This window comes from Crocuta crocuta, unplaced genomic scaffold (assembly GCF_008692635.1).
Source record: "Crocuta crocuta isolate KB4526 unplaced genomic scaffold, BGI_CrCroc_1.0 scaffold258, whole genome shotgun sequence".
NCBI lineage: Eukaryota > Metazoa > Chordata > Mammalia > Carnivora > Hyaenidae > Crocuta > Crocuta crocuta.
In genome coordinates, this window is record NW_027532842.1 from 4627688 (window position 1) to 4649368 (window position 21681).

The following is a 21681-nucleotide window of genomic DNA, read 5'->3' on the forward strand; positions in this document are numbered from 1 at the left end:
ATTATTATATTATCAGGTTAATGTATGTTCCACACGTCTTGATGGAGGAATTTGAATTATCTAAGGAAGTAAACTTTCTGGCAGCATGGAGGTGAGCAGGACCTCAGACGTCACTCAGTCTAGAGATTCCCCCCGCCCCGGAAAGAGCCAGAGGGTAAATATTTTATGCTTTGCACACCAGGTGGTCTCTACCAAGTTTCTTCACAGAAACGCAGATGAGGACGGCCCTGTTCCAATGAAACTTCACTGAGGGACAAAACGTAAAAGCCATTCTAAACTCTCGGGCCATGGAAACGAGGCAGTGGGCTAGGTTTGGCCTTTGGTCTTAGCTCACCAATCCCTAATCTAGTCCATCGTTACCTGATGAAGGAAGGAGTCCCTTTATGATATTTTTNTTAACCGCCTGAGCCCCCCCGGCGCCCCTCCTTTTTTTTTTTTTTTTTAAAACAGTGCTTGAGTCTCTATAAACGTTTGCTTCTCCAGATGTTTCCTTCCTTTCTACATAGTACTACATACCACGATTAAAGCAAAGTGCACTTTAATATATGAAATGAGTTCTTCACTTGGTAAGTGCTACCTGCTCTTCCCCCAAATATAAATACCATCCTTGGATGCATCCTCAGATCTTTTCAATTTTGATAAAAACTTGAGACTTTTGGCTGTCACAGTGAAAGGTTCAGACACCTGGTTTAAGGATACCTTCCTTATTGGCATGAAATCGGAATCTGTAAGATAGAATTTGCACCCAATAGAGCTATTTTAAAGTTGCGCTGGAAAAAAAAAAAAGCAGTTACAGATAGGAAAATGGTTTGCTGCTGTACCTTTTCTTCTGTATCTAAACCTTGATTCATGATGGCTCTGGGGCCTTCTGTATCCCGCTGTGGGGGAAAGTCAGACCCTCTGATTGTAAGGAAGGAGAAATTAACCAGCTCTTTCTGTAAATCTAAGGGCCAGGAAACTACTCCTCTCCTATCGTTCCTGCTGTGGCTGGAAGTTACAATTTGTAACGTCAACATCCAACGTGGCAAGAAGACCATTAAGACAAATGCACGCGGGTTCGCCATATTTACTCCACGGTGCTCCCCGCTTCAGGCTAGTGCTCACCTCTGATTACGTTCCTAGATGCTTGACTAATATTTCATCTATCAAATTTACCTTGAACTCTTTTTTTCCTCAAGATTGCACAGGTTTATTTAGTGAATTCTCTGATCTTTTCTCCTTATTTTGATACAATTAGGATTTAAGCTTCCATCAAGAGCATTTCCTGAGGAAACCTTGAAAATTGGAGCAAAGTTGGCAGGGAAAGTCAGGGCAGCTGTCCCCAAGTGGACTGGACACAGAGGAGGAAAAATTTAAGTCCACTGTCAGGAAGGGGAAGGGCTTGGCCCCTACCTAGCGAGTAACAGCACTCACATACTCACGGGTCAGTGGTAGAGGCTTGGTTTCTTGCAAATTCACGTTGCCTCCAGCACACCTATCCTCAGTGATTCATTAAAGTCATTTAAATAAATGAGCAGAATGCTAGCTTTTAATTGCTTAAGCTTTTTAAGTGCCTAAAAGGAATGCATTTGTTTCTGCTCAGCCCCGAGACTTCTCACCAACTTAGCCTGGGCTTCCTCTGGTCCAACTCGCAGCATTAGCACGTACAATGGGTGTTCGCCTACACTGTCCACTGCAGACCTCCACTCGGGGTGTGTGCTTGGCAAAGCTGGGTGGAATTTGGGGACGGGGGTTATGGCGGGCAGACCGAGGCATCTGACCAACCCCGTCAGTCATCAGGATGGAAACCAAGCAGCCCTACTAGACTTGCTGAGTTGCTGCTAGGTAAATAATGTAACGGCTAAGGGAACTTTCTAGGCTTTTAAAACATGGGAACGCTTCTCCGTTTTGTTTATTTCCCTTGCCTCTTGAGCAGGACACAAAGCGTGTGAGCAAGCTGTGTGACCCTGACTGGAGGAAGCTCAAGGCAGGGGGCAGTGGTGGCTGTAGCTTTAACACCCAGGGAAGAGTGTGGGCTCCCGGGGCCTGGGACCCGGGGTAGGTCTGAACCTGGCCACCGGGGAAGGCACACCCTTTGTGTTTGACTTTATGAGCCCCTTTCATTTTTTTAAATGTTTTATTTATTTCTAGGAGACAGAGAGAAAGACAGCGTGAGCAGGGGAGGGTCAGAGAGAGAGGGAGTCACAGACTGAAACAGGCTCCAGGCTCTGAGCCGGCAGTCAGCACAGAGCCCGACGCGGGGCTCGAACCCACGAACCGCGAGATCATGACCTAAGCGAAAGTCGGACGCTTAACCGACTAAGCCACCCAGGCGCCCCTAGCCCCTTTCATTTTTAAAAGGAGCAGCCTAAATACTGGAAGGAGGAATAAATCATGCATACGAAGGAGAGCACCATTTCTCATCCCTCAACCTTAATCCTTTTCTTTTCCTTCTTAGATGGTAGAGCCTTCAGGACATTTCCACCCTGCTAACCCCCCGCCCTTTCTCTCTGTTTTTTGGTGTTTTTGTTTTTTGTTTTTTTTTTTAAGAGCCAGAGATCAGCTATGTCCCTTCAGCCCATTCATTCCAAAATACTTACATAGAAAATTTCTTTACCTTCTGAAATGTTTTTCTTAATTGAAAACATGCATGCTACCGTGCTTCAAGTGCCTTGAAGGGGCTGAGTCAGTGAGAGATGACAAACAGAAACTATTGCCTCTGGGGCGCCTGGGTGGCTCAGTCAGTTAAGCCTCCGACTTCGGCTCAGGTGATGATCTCAGTTTCTGGGTTCGAGCCCCACGTCGGGCTCTATGCTGACAGCTCGGAGCCCGGAGGCTGCTTCGGATTCTGTGTCTCCCTCTCTCTGTCCCTCTCCTACTTGTGCTCTGTCTCTCTCTCAAAAATAAACATTAAAAATTTTATATAAAAAAAGAAACTGTTACGCTTTTCCTGAATATTGAAGACACGCTAGGTCAACAGTTCTTAGTGCGTGATTCGCACTTGATTTTCTGTGTCCCTGTTCTTGGATAGAAGCCTTTACTGGTGACAGATGGAAGGCTAAACCCTACAGACACAGTCCCTCCTGTCCAGATGTTCAGGATTTCTGACTACTAACTATAACCCCAAGCAGCCAGGGCAGGGCAACTTTGAGATGAAATTACAGTTTCGTGGAGGGAGGCGGCTGTGAGGGTCATTGTGCCTTTCACAGTTAAAGCTTCAGAATGCCTCCAACATTTATACCCCAAATTGAAGGAACTGGACTCAAGTCAAGAATAAGAAGTTCAGAGGTGCCTGGGTGGCTCAGTCAGTTAAGTGACTGACTCTTGATTTTGGCTCAGGCCATGATCTTAGGGTTTGTGGGATGGAGCCCCAATTCGGTCTGCACACTGACAGCACTGAGCCTGCTAAGGATTCTCTCTCCCTCTCTCTCTGCCCCTCCCCTGCTCTCTCTTGCGCTCTCTCTCTCTCAATAAATTAAAGCTTTTAAATGAGGGATGATAAAAGGGGTAAAAAGTTTACGCGGGCAGCCTTAAGATTGATTTTAAAGACCAAACTTGCATCTCGGTTTCAACCATCTTGAAACGTAGGTCTTTTCATTTAGAAAAATCATAGGTTACGCAAGTAGACATAACAGCTGTAGAAGGCTGATTGCCATCTGTACCATGTATATAAAATCACCACATGGGTGTATACGTATGTGTACAGAAGGATCATGGGAAAATGTGAAACAGAAATAATTTATTATACGAGGCTATCTCATCCAAGACTCTGTTCTCAATTCCTGACTGATTCTTTTAGACCGGAACTGGTTTGCAGCACTCAGCTCTCCTGGTCTCAGCTGTAACTGCTTTTATCAGAGTTTCTCTGGACTTGGAGGACCCGTGTTACCAATGGTATTCATGTCTTTGAACTCAGCGTGCCCTCTGGAACAGGCGATCAACCACACACACCCACCTCCAAGGGTCGGTGTGGAGACAAAGAATATAACATAGTGGCATCTAATCGGCTTTTATAATACACATACAATCTAATTTCTTTTTTTAAATTTATTTCTGAGAGAGAGAGAGACAGCGTGTGCAGGGGAGGGTCAGAGAGAGAGGGAGACACAGAATCTAAAGCAGGTTCCAGGCTCTGAGCTGTCAGCACAGGGCCCGACGCGGGGCTCGAACCCACGAACCGTGAGATCATGACCTGAGCCAAAGTTGGACGCTTTCGCGACTGAGCCACCAAGCCGCCCCACATATAATTTAACTTTTCAGATATTTTTAAGCTGATACAAAGATACATAATGTATATTGACAAAATATGTCAAATATAGATAGACAAATCCTTAGAACTACGTTAGGAGATTTTCCTTATTTTTGTTTCAGTGACCAGTTTTATGTGGGTTAGTCTGTAGTCCTAACGTTTTTAGGTTGCCTAAGAGACGTGCACAGGATTGGCCTTCTCAGACCCTTGAATCAGAACCACTCTCTGTAATGCCCTAAGTGGCCTAAGTCTCTGCGTTGTTGCGTTGTATATTCACAGGTTTCTCTCCTCCCTATGTTAGGCTCTACCTGCTGAGCCCTTCGAGTCTGCCAGTTAGCATCTTCTGTACCAACTGGGGTCCTGTCAGGAACACAGACTGAATCATTTTAATTTTCCACTGAATCATGACCGACACACAGCAAAGGACACAAATCTTAAATGGACAACTCAAGAAACTCTCACCAAGGTCAAGAGACGGAAGGAATCCCGTTGACAGTTCCCTTCGAGGAGAAGGGCCCTTCTGAACTCCTGCACCATAGATTAGCGTTGCCTGGTTTTGAACTTCGTATAAATGGGATCACAGGCTTCTCTCACTCACCGTCATGACTGATGTTGGATGGAGGTCCAGTTCCCTTTCACCACCGTGTAGTGTTTCATCATATAAAAATACCATACGGACACTGTATTTATCCAATCTACTGTTGACAGTCATTTGGGTTACTCTCCCAATGAGAGTTGGGAGAGTTGGGAACATTCTTAAACAGCACTCAGTTCTCTTGCGTGGAATTCTAGGAGAGGAACTGCTGTGTCATAGGGTATGTGAACGTTTGCCTTAGTAGAGATGACCGTTGTCACGCCAGTTATTTTTAAAAGAGAATTTGTGAAAGGAATTCATTAAACAGGTGTCAGGGAACTGAAACAGCAAAGGGGGAAACTGAGGCAATGCAGAGCTGATGACTGCCTGAAGTGGTTACTACCCTCAGGGTCAAAGGAACAAAGGGAAGAAGTCGGGGGTATTAGAATCCAGATGCTTGAAGGCAAGGCCCTGACAGCTCAGAGAGGGAGCCTCTGCTGACCGGCACCCCCGGGGGACACAATGCAGCCCATTCTGGGAATGACATTTAAACAATTTTTTTAAAATGTTTATTTTTGAGAGACAGAGAAAGATACAGCATGAGCAGGAGAGGGGCAGAGAGAGAGGCAGACACAGGATCTGAAGCAGCTCCAGTGCTGACAGCTCAGAGCCCGATGCAGGATTTGAACACATGAACCGCGAGATCATGACCTGAACCGAAGTTGGACGCTTAGCCGACTGAGCCACCCTGGAGCCCCAGGAATGCCATTTTTTTTTTTTTAAAAAGCTGGAAACTGGTGCCAACTGGTGCCAGGGTGAAGGCTGCGTCTGTGGCCACAGACAGAGCAGTGGACAGGCAGGTCCTTGCCTTTCTGCTCCCCCAGCCTTTCAGGCTCTCTCTAGTGCCCCCTGTTATCAGAGCCTGGCATGGCTGGTGGGCAAAGGGTAAGGGGTGTGGCCGCCCCCCAGAGCGTCACATTGCAGTGCTGGACGGGTGGGGGTGGAAGTCAGGAACCGGCACCTTTAGAGCTGACACTATGCCTTGTGGCCGAGTGGCTCTTAGGATTTTCCTCGTCTTTCTGACATGCATGTTGCAAATGTATTAATCTACTTAGGACAGTTGTGTATCAAGTCGGTGACTGAATTCAGAGTACTTCATATGTCTCATTTCAAGGCGAAAATAAAATCTAAATGTTCTATGGGAGTTGGGTTTCACAGCATTGCTGGGGACTTCGCAAGTGTCTTTTGGAGACCCGCTTTAGCACGGTCCTTGGAGGTAAAGGGCGGACTTGGGAGGAGGTGGGCGTTGGATTCGAGTCCCTCTTCCATCCCCGACAAGCATGTGACAAGTCAGGACACCTCGTGGAACTGCAGTTGGTTAAAATGCGACCCATTGTCTCATCCACTCACGGGGCAGTGGTTCGGATAACTGACATAATGCTTAACCGACTGAGCCACCCAGGCGGCCCAGAATAAGTGACATAATGCGACAGGGCCGGCCACCTCAGCTTTTACTCCCAAGGTGGTGTCGATTCTACAGGTCGCTTTCCAGCAGCTCTGCTTTATGTAAGTGGGGGTTTTTGGTTAAATTTTAAACTGTCTTTAAAACCGCATCTGGCCACATTCCACTGGAATCCTTTGTCGGTCCTCTGTTTTCACATCATCCGATAATCCTTAGAGACTGGGCTACAGGAACCGAGTAGAGATTAAGGAGGGGACGGTGCTGTTCTCTACTCCCTTCACACGTGCTGGGTGTAAGTCCCCTTTGTTCTTGCTGGTACCCTTGTATCACGCTGCCTGGGGCCATGCTGGGTTGTGTGCGTGTCCCCTTAGCGAGTTTCTCAAGGATAGAGACCAGGACTTACGCAGCTCTAACTGCCTCCTCAGCACCCAGCACAATGCCCGAATACAGTGCACATGCTGTTAACGTCTGCGGAGGTAGAAAAAATGTTTGGCCGTAAAGACGTTAAGTATTTCAAAAGGAATTTAATAAGATGAATCATCCCTAGGCCAAGGCAATGCCCTACTTATTGAAAAGTAGCATCCAGTATAAGTATAACTTGACTTTATTTGGAGTAGCACACAGATAACTCTTTGTTTTTGTTTACAAAAAATTTTGTTTACAAAAATTTTCAAAGAGCCATTCAGTTAACAATACCAGAGACAGAAGAGAACATTAGTACTGTGGCCTTGATCTTGGACTCTTCTTATGGTGACCTCTGTAAGGCTGATATTTGCTGCTTCCGTCTAGACTTTTGTCACAGGTTGATTCCAAATATTTGGCCCAACAGAACTACGTGAGGATGGCAAAAGTCTGAAATCGCTAGAGCCATCTTAAAACCAGTTCTCCTGACAATAAATTGGAAGGCAGAGAGTAATCTGGGGTGACCACTCTTCATTTATTTATTATGAGTTTTTCTTTTTTTTTTTTTTTGAGCCAGTACAATCCTTCCATACTAGTTTTAATGTTAAGAAATTTTATATCTAATGGAAGACGTACTGGAACAGAAAGACGCCTTTGTTGAATATCTAAGGATCAAAATCCGCTCAGCCATCTTTTCTTGAGAAGTGTCAGCAGCTCACTTGATTCACTGGCTTCTCCTTTTCCCAACGTGGTTATAAACACGGTGCTCGACAACTCGTATTTCAGCCCACATCCATCTCTACGACTACGAGAAAAGGAGCTCGAGCTGTGTTAGAACGTCATGGCTCTACGTCCCTTTAGAGAGCACTGTATGCGGTGGCGTACAATGCGCGTCAGTGGCCTTGGTGTGCTGTAGAGTGGGATGTCGAGTGAGGAGCCCCACTTGGACATCATCCACAGGACACTTGGTTCCGGAAATGCGTGCATCTCTCTCCACACGTTAGGCGTGCTGCAATCATTCCTAGGTTAGCAGCCCCGGCTGCCTTAAGGACACAAGAATAGGGCTCCCCCCAGACATCGTGACCTCCGTCTTCCAGCCTCCAGAACGGTGAGAAATCAATATTTGTTGCTTCTCAGCCCCCCAGTCGACGGTATCTTTGCCGTAGCAGCCCAAGCTAAGCCACCAGATCTATGCTGCCCAACACGGTGCCGGATGATCTTCTGTTTACGGTCTGTCTCTCCCAGACACAAGCCCCGGGACCCCGGGACCACAAGCCCCGGAGCCCAGGACGGGGTGTGGTTCACCACTCCGTCTCAACACAGCCTCCCCCTGCGCTGGGAAACAGCTCCTCTTCCCAAGGGCCGTGGGAAAGGGGGTCTGAGAGCCCTCCCAGCTGAAGCTGCCTGGGATGTGCAGAGTTCAAGGCTGTTAGCAGGTTCTTGCTTGAGGCCCGTCAGCACCTGAACGGCACCGCCCCATGGAGGCCCTTCTTGGGGAGCAGGGGCCTCAGCGTTGTAGCAGTAAAGGCCCCAGGTTCTCAGACAAACGTCCGGCTGTCCAGTCAGGTGGGCTGGTACACAGTTCCCTTTGGCACACATGGCTGCCGGCGTTCCCCTGGCCGCCTCATATAAGAACCGCCTTGGGGCGCCTGGGTGGCTTAGTCGGTTAGGCGTCCGACTTTCGCTTAGGTCATGATCTCGCGGTTCGTGGGTTCGAGCCCCGCGTCGGGCTCTGTGCTGACTGCCAGCTCGGAGCCTAGAGCCTGTTTCAGTCTGTGTCTCCCTCTCTCTCTGACCCTCCCCTGCTCACGCTGTCTCTCTCTCTCCTAGAAATACACAAAAACATTAAAAAAAAAAATTAAAAAAAAAAAAAAGCAGCTGCTTAAAGTCCTTGGACCCTTCCTGTGGCATCATGTCACCTGCCTTGCTGTGCTCTCAGGTTTAAGAAGGGACTGTTTTCCTTCCTTCGCGTTCATGTATGTTTGTGTCTCCCCCCTTTTCCCGCAGAGCCGAGGTGTGTGCGTGATCATGTGCACGTGCGCTTTGTACACGCAGGCTCGGGGGCCTCCTGCACGTGTGAACGGGTCTCCCTCGGGCACCAGGCCAGCTGGTGTGTGGGGCTGCCTCTGCCCCCAGCTCCTGAGGGCCTGTCGTCGGCAGCCAGCCCACGGGGACTCTTCCCCACGCAGACTGGAAGGTGAGGGCCCGTGAGAACATTTTCCAGCCGAGGTATTAAAGAACTTCACTTAGAGGTGGCTTCTTCTACGGCTGAGTAAGGGTCTCCCCCCACCCCCCATTCAGTTTTAAATGCACTAGTGAAACGAATCCAAGGGCTTTTCCTGCAGCCATGTTTTTGGTAAGTAATTTGCAGGTGGCTTTTCTCAAGGACACCGGGAAGCGGGGAAAAATGACATTAACAGCTTTGTTCGTGACTAAAGGGCTGTTCTATTTCGGCCCACGGCAGCTACTCACACCCTCCATTCAAGGCCACTTGGAAAGCAATGGTGACAACCAGGGGCGCCCCCGGCCACGGGCAAGGTGTGTTAGGTCAGCAGAAGAGTTTTAAATCAAAGGAAACTTAATCTACGCACAACTGCTCTTTTGAAAGTCGGGAGAAAATCCGTAAGCTTCTTGGCAGTTAGGGTGTTTCAAATCAAAACACATTTTCTTTAGAGCTGGCATTCAGTGTCAACAATGCTAAGAGCCATTACACAGAAGCCACTGGGACAGAGCCTGCCCGTTCACGGCTCAGGCCAGGGTCATGGCGCTAAGGGTCCCTGTGCGCCTTTCTCCGAGCTTCCATCGCTCTGCAATCTGAAGTCAAGGACAGTGCAGTGTCAGAAGAGGCAAACGGCTGGACGTGGAGTCTGGGGGCCCACGCTCAAGAACTGTAAGTCATTTTATTCATGTGTCCGGCCTACTTTGAATAAACGAAAGCCTAATGATTGTGAGCCGGACTGTGTTTGGTGCTTGGTATGTGTCCCCTTTGGGGAAAACACAAAGCCCCAGACTCATCCACAGTCCCCGTTACAACAAGGGCTTGCCTTTCCAACAACTGCTGGCAAGCTCCCTTGAAAGATTCACGCGTGGAACAGAACGCAGGCAGAAAGGGGTAGATGAGAGGCCGGAGTGGGCTTCCGTCATGTGCCCCACTGCCCTGATCCACATTTCAGTCCCTCACATTATATGGGTCTCTTACACAAACATGTTGAAAATAAATAGTTGAATCTGAATGATTTTTCAAAGCAGCCCGAGTCTTTTTCAGAGGGAAAATGGTTCCAAAGAGTAGTGCTGGAGGCAGAAATGTAGGGTCTGGAAACTGTCTCCAGCTGCTAATGGCCTCTCAATGATTCAAGTTTATTCCACTGAGCACAAGTGAAGGATGACGTTTCAAAAAAATCTGTAGCAGCAAAGACAGATTTGGTAGAACCGACCAAGCACACACGGCACAGGTCTGGAATAGAACACTTTGCTACTGATGGTATTAAACCATTTTCAGTTTTGCGTGATTTAACGAAAAGAAGGCTGGGCCTGTGTAGAGCGGGCCATTCTGCCCAGAGCTCTCTGCCTCGAATGAGGCCCGGCTGCCTGTCCCTGCCCGTGCCTGGGAATGTGGCCACCGAGGTCATGACTGGGCAACCTCTGTTCTAATGAGACTATCGGGGAGGAATCAGAGTCCGCTGTGGGAATCGGTAGTAAATCTGGAGTGGGCAGGTAAGAGGTGTGGGGGTTCCAGACTTCAGCCTCTTGCAGGCTTCCTGGCCTTTCTGTCCTCCACCCCCATCTGGCCCTGCTGCAGACGGGTGAACGGTAGAGCTGCCCAAACAGAGCCACGCAGGCAGGCGATAAACCAGAGCCCGAGGCCGGTTTCCAGCGAGGAAGGCCCCGGTCTCCACGCGCCCAAGCCCGACGTCTGGGCCGTGGAGCTCCCACTTGCCCCCCCCCCCCGGAGGCCTCTGCAGCCCAGGGAACCCCGAGGCGGTGGATGCTTACCTCAAAGTGGCTTCTCAAGCCTACAGGGAACGGGAAGGTGTCTCCTTGACTCTCTTTAAAATTATGCAAGGAAGAAAAAACTTCCTTCTACCGTCTCAGGGTCTGTGGGTGGCCTAAGGATTCAACGGACATGAGACAGACTGACAGGAGCAAAGCATACACATGTATTTAATATTTTTATGTGTACCTGGGAATCTTCGGAAGAGAGCCAAGAAGCCATTAGGCCCAGAAGCTTATATACCTTGTACACAGAGGAAGACAAATCGTGGGGATGTGACTGGACAAAGCAGCTTGGGCCATAGCGGGGGTAAACAGGGAAATTAATACGTGGGGGGGGGGTCATGGGAGGTCAGGGTTACTTTAGTAGTTTGTACAGATCCATTCTGGCGTCGACCCCCAGCCCCCAGTGATGAGAACTTTCTTCTCTTCTTGGTGCAGGGAGGCTACCTTTCTCAATGCTGTGACCTGCTTTTGGGTAGAAGGGGGAGATCAGAGAGCCCTTCCGGCATCTGCTGTTTCTCAATGGCCTTCAGTTCCAATAATCAATATGCCAAGGCGACATACGTTCAGGGTGGCGTGTTCAATGACGGTGTTGTAATTTCCTGCTGGACAAGAGAATTTGAACGTTTCACGCCTCAGTTTGCAGGGACGCCGAGATTAAACCAAGGCAAGTACAGTGACTGACGGGAGGAGTCCCTCTGTGTCCAATTCTCTCCGTTGCGTGATCAGTCCCAACTCAGTGTGGCCTCTCGGACCCTCTTCTCATAAAAGGGACCTGGACTCGCAGAGCTCAATTTAATCTACAATTCAGATTCTCCTGCGCGCCTGCCACAGGACAGCGTCTCCTTAGGCAGGACGCAGACATCGCCTGTACCTGCAGACAAAACCTCTGTATTAGTGTCCCACGTCCCTGTGGCAGTAGCCGCTTATTAGTGGGAGAGAAAAACTCCAAAATGAAACACGGTCCAATCATTTACTTTAACAAAAGATTTATTTGAAACAGGTTTGTGCAGACATATACCAGTCAACAGGATTGATCAAAGCCACAAATCACTACATTTTCCCAAACCTCTAAAAATACAAGTAAATGCCCTTCATTTGTATTCACTCCAGGAGGGCACCCGGCTCTGCTGTAATGTGCGGCTGTAATTTAACAACCAGGGGACATTAACAAGACGTGAAAATGGTAACACTTCTAGAGGGAGGGAACAAAAAATCCCCACACTCCACAGACGCGCTCGCTACTCTGCTGGGAGCCAATTAAACGTGCCCCCACAGCCCCGATCCCCTCTGCATAACCAGATTAAAACCTCCCTGTCGCAAACAATATTTAGGCAATCGGAACACAGACGTGACGGCACGCAGCGGGGCACGTGGCTCTGCTCGCAGGAGAAAGACACCACAAAGATGCTGCACTCAAGCAATTCGGGGGCCTGCAGCAACGACACTGCAGGCAGGCTTCAGACCCCGCTGCTCCTGGCGGCCCCCCGGGGCCTCACCCCTGCAGCTGGCTGGCGGCGGCTGGTAGCAAGGCCCCTGCAGAGGGAGGCCCCCGCGGGAGCAGGGGGCGCGCTTCTGAACTCGGCGATCACTGGCAACGCGGGAGAAAGAAGGTGGAGGAATGCGTGTGTCCGCGCACGCACTGATTTTATTCACGAAAAACCCGGAAAGTAGCTGCTTTGTGCAGGGATCTCGAGGGAAGGAGAGACACCCGACGGGAGGGCAGATTCTCTTCTTCCATTTTTAAACCGGTGTTCAGTAATCCACCTGTAGCTGCGTGGCTATCTTTACGGATATGGCTGAATCGAATCCCATTGCAAGTGGGCTCACATCCTCACCTTCAGGCTTCCCCCCTCCTTCTGGCCCCTTCTCTGCCACACAGAAGAGCCTGCCTATAAAAGGCTCTTGATAAGCTCTCTTGACCGCTCGGTTTCCTGGGCAGGCTTGTTTGGAGAGCGCTATTACCTCAACTTTCTTCTTCCTATTTCTGTCATAAATCAAAGCCACCTGACACTTCCGTTCCTGATTTTTAAAAGGAACACATCTCCTTTCTTTCTTTAGCCAGGTCAGAAGAAATGCCGATGGGCTAATCTTGTGAGCTTGGTGTTTTTCTTGGGCGGGAGCCTGAGAGAAGGAGCAGAGTGGATGCCTCGGAGGCAACTGGGGTGAGAGACTGTCATTGAAAAGGAGCCAGCCTGGGTGTAAAAGAATCACTCTTTTGTCCCCTCTCGGTCAGGGGAGCACAGGTGTCTGTCAGAATTAACAGCCCTGAATTTTGCTTGGGGCAGGGTAGCAGGGTGAGCGAGCCCCCCTATTTCTGCCCCCCCCTTTTTTGTAGCTTCTGAACACTATGTTGGCCTCAGTGGCCTTTTGCATGGAACGCTGCATCCTGGTTTGCCAAGGTCGTATCCAACAAGCTAAGAGAGAGCTTCAAATGGAGTGCAAGTTGAGGTGTGGCATTCGGCGAAGCTCAGGTACTATCGAAGGAAATGTGTACCGTTGCACAGGAGCACCCTATTGGGATGCTAAGAAAAAAAATAAATGAAGGCTACCACACATCGAGTATTCCGGGTCTATTCCTTTTGGGGACGCTTCTTAATATACCATCATGGGGGATCTTGAACTCTCACCTCTACAACCCCATGGAAACCCCCGTAACCATCCTCCTCGCCTTTGAGGATGGGAAACTGGCTAGGATGAGTCTAAATAATCTCTCCCAAGGCCATACTAAGACCAACAACCACGTTGAGCCAATGGAGAAACCCGCAACAAGGCCAAAGGATGTCTGCCTTTCCTTTTTAGTGGGGAGGGCTTTATTTCCACCATCTCTATCACTACTGTATTTGCTAATATAAGCATTTGCATGAAGAAAGTAGTTGATGGATGTGAGGGGGGGGTGCCGTCCTTTAATTTGACCCCATAAACTCATTTCTTTGCCAGGTTATTATTTCGGGTTCTGCTTAACCAGATTTCCCCCTGTCCGCCATTTTTACGGACTCCAGGAGACGAAGTCTACATTTCAGACGCTGAGGCGAAATCACTCCTTGAATTACTTTGGGACAATGACCCTTGGTAGTGGTCCGGATGCCAGCTGAAACGTGCACACTTCCTTCACATGTTCAAGACGAAAGACTACCTCATCCTGTAGCAGAATTTTGCAAACATTCTACTTGACTTGTGGTCTGAGACATAAATCCCTAGGAACAGAAATATGATAGAAGATCCTCTTCAAAAAAGGAGATAAAGGGCCACTGTTGTAACAGATATAGATTATGGACTATAGTCTTCTTTTAAAAAATTCCGTCTAAACGCCTATAATATATACATCTATATGCATTTTAGACATTAGTTACTCATACGTGCTTTTTTTTTTTTTCACTATTCACTGCTTCTTGACAAGTTATCACTGATTGTCACTGCCAGCTCCCTACAAGACCTGAAGCCCTGTCAAGGGAAAGAAACCGCCAACAGAATTCCCAGCCTTGCCCTGCCAAAACTCAGGTTCAAGATTTAGGATATTACTCCGTGGATGTTAAAGCGACGGCATCTCCTGTCTCCAAAGCGCGGGTTTTGTAAGCTCTACTGATTCCCCCCAAAATGATCACGTTTTTGGGAGATGGGAGAACATAAAGCTGATCAAGAAGCCCTGACTATTTTGCAGAGAGACAGGATGGACACATCAGCCACATCCCCAAATTGTGACAAAGCCCATTCTGATCGGCAACGAAGCGCTAATCCAGACAGCCGAGCAGAAACGGCTGGTTTAGTCTGGTCTCCTATGCTGCCTTTTGAAGGTGCGCTTTCCAGAGCCGCCCTTGCCCGCCCGTGCTGGTATGTAGTGGAACTCAAAACTCAGGGCGTGGAATGGCCGGTCTTTTCCTTCTGTGGAGTCAGCCAGAATGGAACACAGACTCAAATGAGAGTCGGCAGCCTGTGTATAAACCAGACCAGGGCCGGGCCTCGGTGGATGCTGCTACTATAGGCCATGTAGTGCTGACCAAGTCTGACCTGCCAGGCTGTATGTCACTTACCATGTGGCGGAGTGACAAGTCCCATGTGGCATTTCCACTGAGTTGACAGCTAGAGTATGCAACTTACTCCAGTCCACCCTGCTCCCTGGGGAGGGGCTGTGTGTGACACTCTGACCTCAATTTTGAAGAGAGGACGGATGACACAGCCGCTGCGCTGGCCACGGCTAAATATTATACATCGCACACAGTGACAGCTGTTTCTCCTCGAAGCCCAATTTAGTCATGTGGCTACCAGAGAACGTAGCTGCGCGAGAGAACAGAAAGGTATCCCATCTAATGGTTTCTCCTGTGTGCATGTTTCATAACTGCAAAGACTGCTTAGTCCCATTTTCAAAAGAATTGGAATATATACTAAAACCTCAGAAAATCTGAGCTGCATTTTTAAAAAATAAAAAACAAAAAGCCCAAACACACACACACACACACACACACACACACACACGAGTAATTCAAAAATCTAATTCTGAAGGCTTCAAGTTAAAGAAAGAACTAAGAGTGTGACAAAGAATGAGTTTGAGTTCCCCATTCCAGACAGGCTTCGTTCCAAAGGAAACCGAATGGTCAGGATGCCTAATGCACATTCAATTCAAATGTTCATTTCTCCTATGCATTTAGGACATCATCCTCTGGGTGTCCAATAAAGACATTTGCCTTGGTCTGTCCTGTTCATTACAGGCACATTTTGGGGGGGGGGCATGTAATTCCTGCATGACAGCCCTTCCGTGATTCATCTCGCTGGGTGCTCTAGCATTTAAAAAACGGTTTAGCGTCTTGGGGAGGTGGGAACAGCAATTTTTTAAGCCTCACTGTATTCTGCTTCCCTGTAAGCCCTCTCTGAATCCTGGTCATGTCATGAGTAAAGGATTAGTTTTCTTAGTCAAAGCAAATCATAACTCTCTGTTATTACAATGCCCAGTGAGATGTGGACTTCCAAAAATAAAGGATAAGGAAGCAAAGTGCACTATTGTTTTATTTCCCCATTTAGCCCAGCCATCGCTGAAGAGCTGTGCCATTTTAAGCAGTAACAGCTGCCCAGAAGTATTTATGTTAAGCCATCCAGAAATCTGGCTTGGCAACCAAAGCGGGGAGGAGGGAGCATGCCTCCAGGCTGGTCATTTATGAAGGGCTCCACGTGCTCACATTCATGCCCGAGGGCTCACAAGTTCCATCCAAATTTAGGAGGCGGCAGTTTGGAAAGTCGGTGACTCAGCGCTTCTCTTCCTTGCCTGAGATTCAGGACACTTGACTTTCCGAGAGGCTCTAACACCTACTCGATAAGGGAGGAAACTTCCTCTATACAGAGATGGGCATTTCCTTAAAATGTCTGGAGTTCTTTTCAATTAAAACTGCACGTCAACGTCTCGTGCAGCCTCATGCTTGCATTAGGCTGATGGTCCCAACTGCCTGGGCTGCAGGGCGTGAGTCCAGCCTCCACTGAGACTTGGCTGCCATGTCCTTCGCGCCTTCCTCCCAGTGTCTCTGTGGCCTTGCCTCTTGCTTTCTCCTTTGATGGTTTTCTTCCTCCACCAAGCCTCAGGATCCCCAACTCTCCCACTGGATTCATGCATTTTCTCTGATTTTAGAGTGGCAGAGGGACAGGGGTGTCCCTTCACTGGGGGAGACACGCTATAAATTCAGTGGTTCCCCAACAGTGAAAATCCAAAATGTGCTCCGAACTCCCAAGAAAGCACGTGCGGGTCTAATTTAAGTGGATGCCAAAGTCCAGGGGCCTGGAGGTTGGGGGACAAGTACTAAGAGCCTGGGCAGGGCAGGACCGTGGAGGGATGCCACCACACACTGACCTACGGGCTTCTCTGTCCTGGGACAGAGGCAGACAAACACTCCCAGTGTATGCGGGAGAGCTATGCTTCTTTTTAGTTATAGGAGGAAGAGGGTAGCGTGGAAGAGTGGGTTTCTCACCTCAGTCTCTGAATCTGTGCTAGAACAGGAAGTAGGGCAGATTTCATTGGGTTGCCCACCGGTGGCCATGCGAGGAGCACAGCAGTCAGCCATGCGGAAGGTCTGAGATGACGAAGGCCAGTGGGCCACAGAAGCACCCGGGAGGGGTGCAGGAGAACCCTGGCGCACCCCTCCGTCTGCCCTGCTGTAATTGGGGAGCACACTCCAATAAGTGCTTGAGTGAGCCTTCGCAGGGCTACCATGCTGACAGACACCTTTGTGACGTCACTGCAATCAAGAAGTCTATGCCCACATCACACACACAACAGAGGAATCAAAGCGAGACATCAGCCTGCCTACAATGAAGCTTACATGCTACCCGGTGGACCTAATTCTGTGAGTCAGCATGACAGGAAGCAAGTGTGCCCCCGCAGCCAGCCCACCAGGGGGGTTTCTCACGCAACATCAAACCCCCTTGCCTTTCTCCCAGAACAGCTAGCACTGGTGTGTAAACGTTGGTGAAACGTAACGTCTTTAATTTCACACCTCACAAAGCAAGTCGAACGCTTAGTGACGATGTAAACGGAAGTGAGGCCAAGCACTGCAGACACGCAGGACGGGGAAAAGATGGCTGCCCCTGTGGGGGCTACTGCAGGTTTGCAAGGGACTGGATAACTACCAAACCGGTTGGCTAAGGCCACGGAAATGTGTCGCATGGTGTTTCGGCTGCTGACACCAGTCTCTCCTGCCAGAGCTGTGTTAACACTCCGTGCCACGAACCGCATCTCCTTCCTGGGACCAATCAGGACAACTCACGTTCTTACTTCTTCTTGCATTTCTTTTTGGTGGTGTCGTAAGCGCGTACGATTTCTTCCTGAGTAACAGCTCCGTGCTCTTCTTGAGAGAAGGCGTACCCATCTGCAAGAGGAGCACCGGGGGACTGGTTAGGAGGGGAATGGGGGGCACGCTGGGTTTGGAAGACAAGGCTCTTTTGGGGGCCCTGCAGCTGAGTTTTGCCATGCTGGGCTCACTGGCCTTAGGTAGGTGGGGGCCTGGGACGGACAGACCTGTGGCCCGGATGTGAAACATGAGCCGAGCGTGGGGTGGGGCAGGGCAAGGCCTGAGCTGGGGGGACCTGACCGGTTCTGGCCAGTGCTGCTGGGGCGGGAAGGGCTCAGGCGGTGGCCCGGGCTCAGCCAGAGAAGCACAAACAGCAGGTCACCCGCCCATGCCTGCACTTTCCCAACCGCCTCTTGCTCTGCTCCGGAAGTGTCCCGCTCTGCCTGAAGCCGCAGGCTGGCCAGGTAATTTACGAAGCTGCAACCATGCCGGGGAGCACACACCCAACGCCAGTAGTGAAAAGTGGCCACGTGCGCGTGACACTCGCAGCATTCCTGCTTTTCAGTTGGACTGATGTGGACTGGCAGTAAGAAAGTGCGGTGCAGTTACTTTTGTGTAAAGAAAGAACAAGATCCAAGATAAAGTCAAGAGGCCACGGGGCCACAGAAGGCCGGTTCTCACCAATCATAACAACAATACCAGCAGCAGCCTCCAACAGTCATTAAATGCTACGTGTGGCCAGCCATTCCGTGTGTTATGCACAAATAGTCCATTTATTCCCCGCAAAGGCCCTACCAGTTAGGTAGTATTCTTCCCATTTCACAGATGGGGAAACTGAGGGGCAGGGTGATTACATAAACCTCGTGAGTGGCAGCACTGGGAGCCAAACCCAGCCTACAATTCTGCGGGACCCACACTCTCCTGCATGTCTAGTTCGGAGAGAAGTTTAGCATTTGAAAGCCCGGGGTGGGTCCTTCCTTCCTAAAGGGTCCTTCCCACAGAAGGAGTGTTTACAAGACTGTCTCTGTCGGCTAACTCTTCTGGGTCGGGGGTGTGTGTGGAAAAGCCCCACAGCTGGATGAGACACTCTGACCAAAGGACCGCCCGGTAGAAGGTCTGACAATGGTGACTCCCATCCACAGGTATGTATGATGGATCCATGGATGCGTTAGCTCACTGTTCTGCTCTTTAAAGGAGAAAAAGAAATCAGAAATTGTGTCCTTGTATCCATTACCTCCTGGTGATAACTGTTTGACTAAGACACTTGGCTTGCAGAGGAGAGTTCCGGAACTGTAAAGACAGATAGTGGCAATGTATGACAGGGTCTTCATGGGGATGGAAGAGGAAGACGCTCCCGCAAGAGACGCCCAGGGTGACTCTGTACTCTGCGTAAGCCAGACTTTCATAAACCAGACTTTCTGAGCCCGGGCTGGCTTCCCAGCTCTCCCGGCCACCACCTGAGAAAACCCCAGGGCTCAGGACGGCCACCCTGGGAGGCAAGGGCTTTTCTGCACAGGTGGCCTGGGAGGCAGCTGAGGCCATGGGCCGGACGGCAGGGGCGGGTGGAGTGTAGGAAGAACAAGTGAAGGATAAGAACAGAAAGGAATCTTCCACAGGGTGGCTTTCGTCCACCGGCTCACCTCCATCTCTAACAAAACCAAATCCGCAAACCAAGAAAAAAATCACACCGTGTGGCAGCTGGCGTGAGCCCATCTGACGGGGTCCGAGAGCAGGCAGGGCCCCTGGGCTGGGACGCAGGGGCTGGCCTGGGGCGGGAGGCCCTGGGGTGCTGGGTGCAGTGCACTTGAACTCTCTTCACAATGGCTTTCCACACAAGGAGGTTTCAGAGGCTCCACGGGATCTGAAGAGGCAATGCCTCCTCTCTCCTCCATTCTGATTTGGGTTTTCTCCGAGCGAGGGGCTTGGTCACTGAGAGCCAGGGGAGAGCAGACGTCCCTTGTCGGGCTTCCGAGGGGCGGCTCCCTCCGTCCCGGGTGCTGGGGCCCTTCCGGCACAAGGTGTTCTTTGTGCAGCTCTCTGGCCTGACCGCAGTCCTAGACCAGACACCTTGCCTTGGGATGTTTCAAAGCAAAATCTAGCAAATAACACCGTCTCCTCTGGTCACGAGGCTGTGTTCTGTGGCCAACTTGGGCACTTTTCATCCCCAGTCTTTTAATGGGAACATTTGTCGTCAACATCCGATGTCTTCCTGAGGGGGCCACGCAGCAGCTGCCGCGGCCTGCGGTGCCACGCCCCGGGGGGCGCTCGTCGACCCGGCAGAAGTGGCTGCGTCCCAAGCAATGAGGGCGCCTTGTCAGCGCTCTTCCAGCCAGTCTGGTGGCAGGCAGGTCGCCCACTGAGCTCTCCACCCCGAAGGCGGCTTTCTCCACCTGCCCTGCTTTCAGCTTGCATCCTGAGGCCCAGGGCCTGAGGCAGAAGGTGGGGGGTTCTAGTCCTGGCCCAGTGGTAACGTGGCCATGGGGCCGGGGGTTCTTTAAGCTCTCTGGGTCTTCTTCGTTTACTGTTCTGTAAAATAAAGGGCCTGGGCCAGGTGAAATCCAAGTTCCCTCTGAGCTCCAACCCTCCACGTGGGTGCCAGGCTTTTCCACGGCTAACCACACAAGCGAGGCCACAGAACCCCCTTCTTCGTTCAGGGCCAGTTCACCCTCGGCACCACCGGAGGAAGCCTCGCCTCCATTCCGGAAGAGAAGGGAGCCTGTGACAGCCACCCATCTGAATAGAATACCTACTCTCTGGCTTTTTGATGTTTTTTTTTTTTTTTTGGGGGGGGGGCGCGTTCCTGGCAGAGACGGAGAAATGAAGGGGACTTGCTGAGATGTAAAAACCCACATTGTTTGGCAGTGTCCTCTGGGAAAGGTACCTCAGCACTCGGAAGTGTCTGCTCCTTGCTCAAGTGGAAGGAGAAAAGCCCTGTCTCCCTTATTTACACCCCGCCCGTGGCCCCTGGGGCTGGAGGGCATCGGTGGCCGCCTTCAGGATGACTCATCCAGTCCAGACTGGGAAGGGCTTCCCAATGTCCATCTGAGAGGACCTTCTGCTCCAACAGCCAGTCTCTCCCCCCAGGGCCAGCTGAGCGCCCACAGGTCACTACCAGAGGGCTTGCCCGGCACTTCCCGTTGGCCGCGTCTACCTTCGTGTTTCCAGAACGTTACGCACTAAGACCTTCTTCGCTAGACTCTCTTCGCCTCAACAGAGACTTGAAGGGAACTCGGGACTCGAGAAGGAACGGGGGATGGCCTGCCGGGGCCACCCTGGGGCAGGGCTGTCTCCCTGCTTCAGATACAATACTGTCTTCTCAGAAACCAGGCCTGGCGGGAGGGAGGGCCGTGAGGGGAAAAGTGTTTAGTGGGGCGACAGTGACTATGACCACCCCCGAGCCTGTGCCTTCCCGGCCCGCACCCCTCAGCCGGACAGGGATGCCCCACTGGGTCACCAGCTTCTGACCAATGAACAAGTAGCTGCCATTTGCATCCGAATGGGGGGCTCAGAGGAAGCCTCCTGGCTCTTAGCCTTTCCCAATTCGCTCCATCATTCAGGAAGTCCTGACAGCCAGAAAGTGACGACGGGGCTCTGGGGAAAGCCCTCGATGGACCCCACTCACAAACTTCCCCTGGATGGCTTCCCAATGCACCTCCTCCTTAAATCCTCCAGCCATAGTCTGGGGGGCGGAATGGGGTGGGGGAAAGGGGTTGGAAGGGTGGAGAGCATCTTCGTTGCTTTGTGTTCTCCTGATAGAACATTTGGTGAAGCCCGTGAAACTGTGTCATTTTGAAAAATTATTTTGGAATAAAGCTCCCCTTAGGTAGCTCTGATAACATCTTCATGAAAGCAGAAGTCCCCTGTCTGGAAAAAGATTCCTGAAAGCGACAGCAGTCAGGACGGCCATGGAGACGACAAGGAGATGAGACTGTAGGAAAATGCTGATCTGTTATAAATACTGCATGGTGGGGGCCCGGAAGGAACTAAAAATCCTGCCAGGATGAGACTTTTCCCCCCAGGTTCCGGGAGGACAGACCTGGGCTGGGGGTGCTCAGAGGAGGATGCAGGCCTTCTCACAGGCCAGGACCACTTCTCACTGCTCCATGGCCGTCTCCCCGTGTACAGAATGTGCCGGTATCAATCGGTTTCTTACTACTAGTCGCTGGATGTTTTTTTTTTTTTTTAATGTGGCGTGATTTTAGAGGTTTTTTTGATTTCTTACACTTGTTCATTAGAATGTTCTTTCATCCTT

At 50.4% G+C, this 21681-nt stretch overlaps 1 protein-coding gene across 1 annotated transcript in view; it reads right to left on the minus strand.

The window, feature by feature from the left end:
• Positions 1-11631: 11631 nt before the first annotated feature.
• Positions 11632-21681, minus strand: part of ATP8A2 (ATPase phospholipid transporting 8A2) — a 468564-nt gene continuing 458514 nt past the window's right edge. The window contains exon 36 of the mRNA XM_077745423.1: positions 11632-17507. Coding sequence (XP_077601549.1) covers positions 17410-17507 — 98 coding nt within the window. The 3' untranslated portion in view covers positions 11632-17409. The remainder of the gene's footprint in view (positions 17508-21681) is intronic.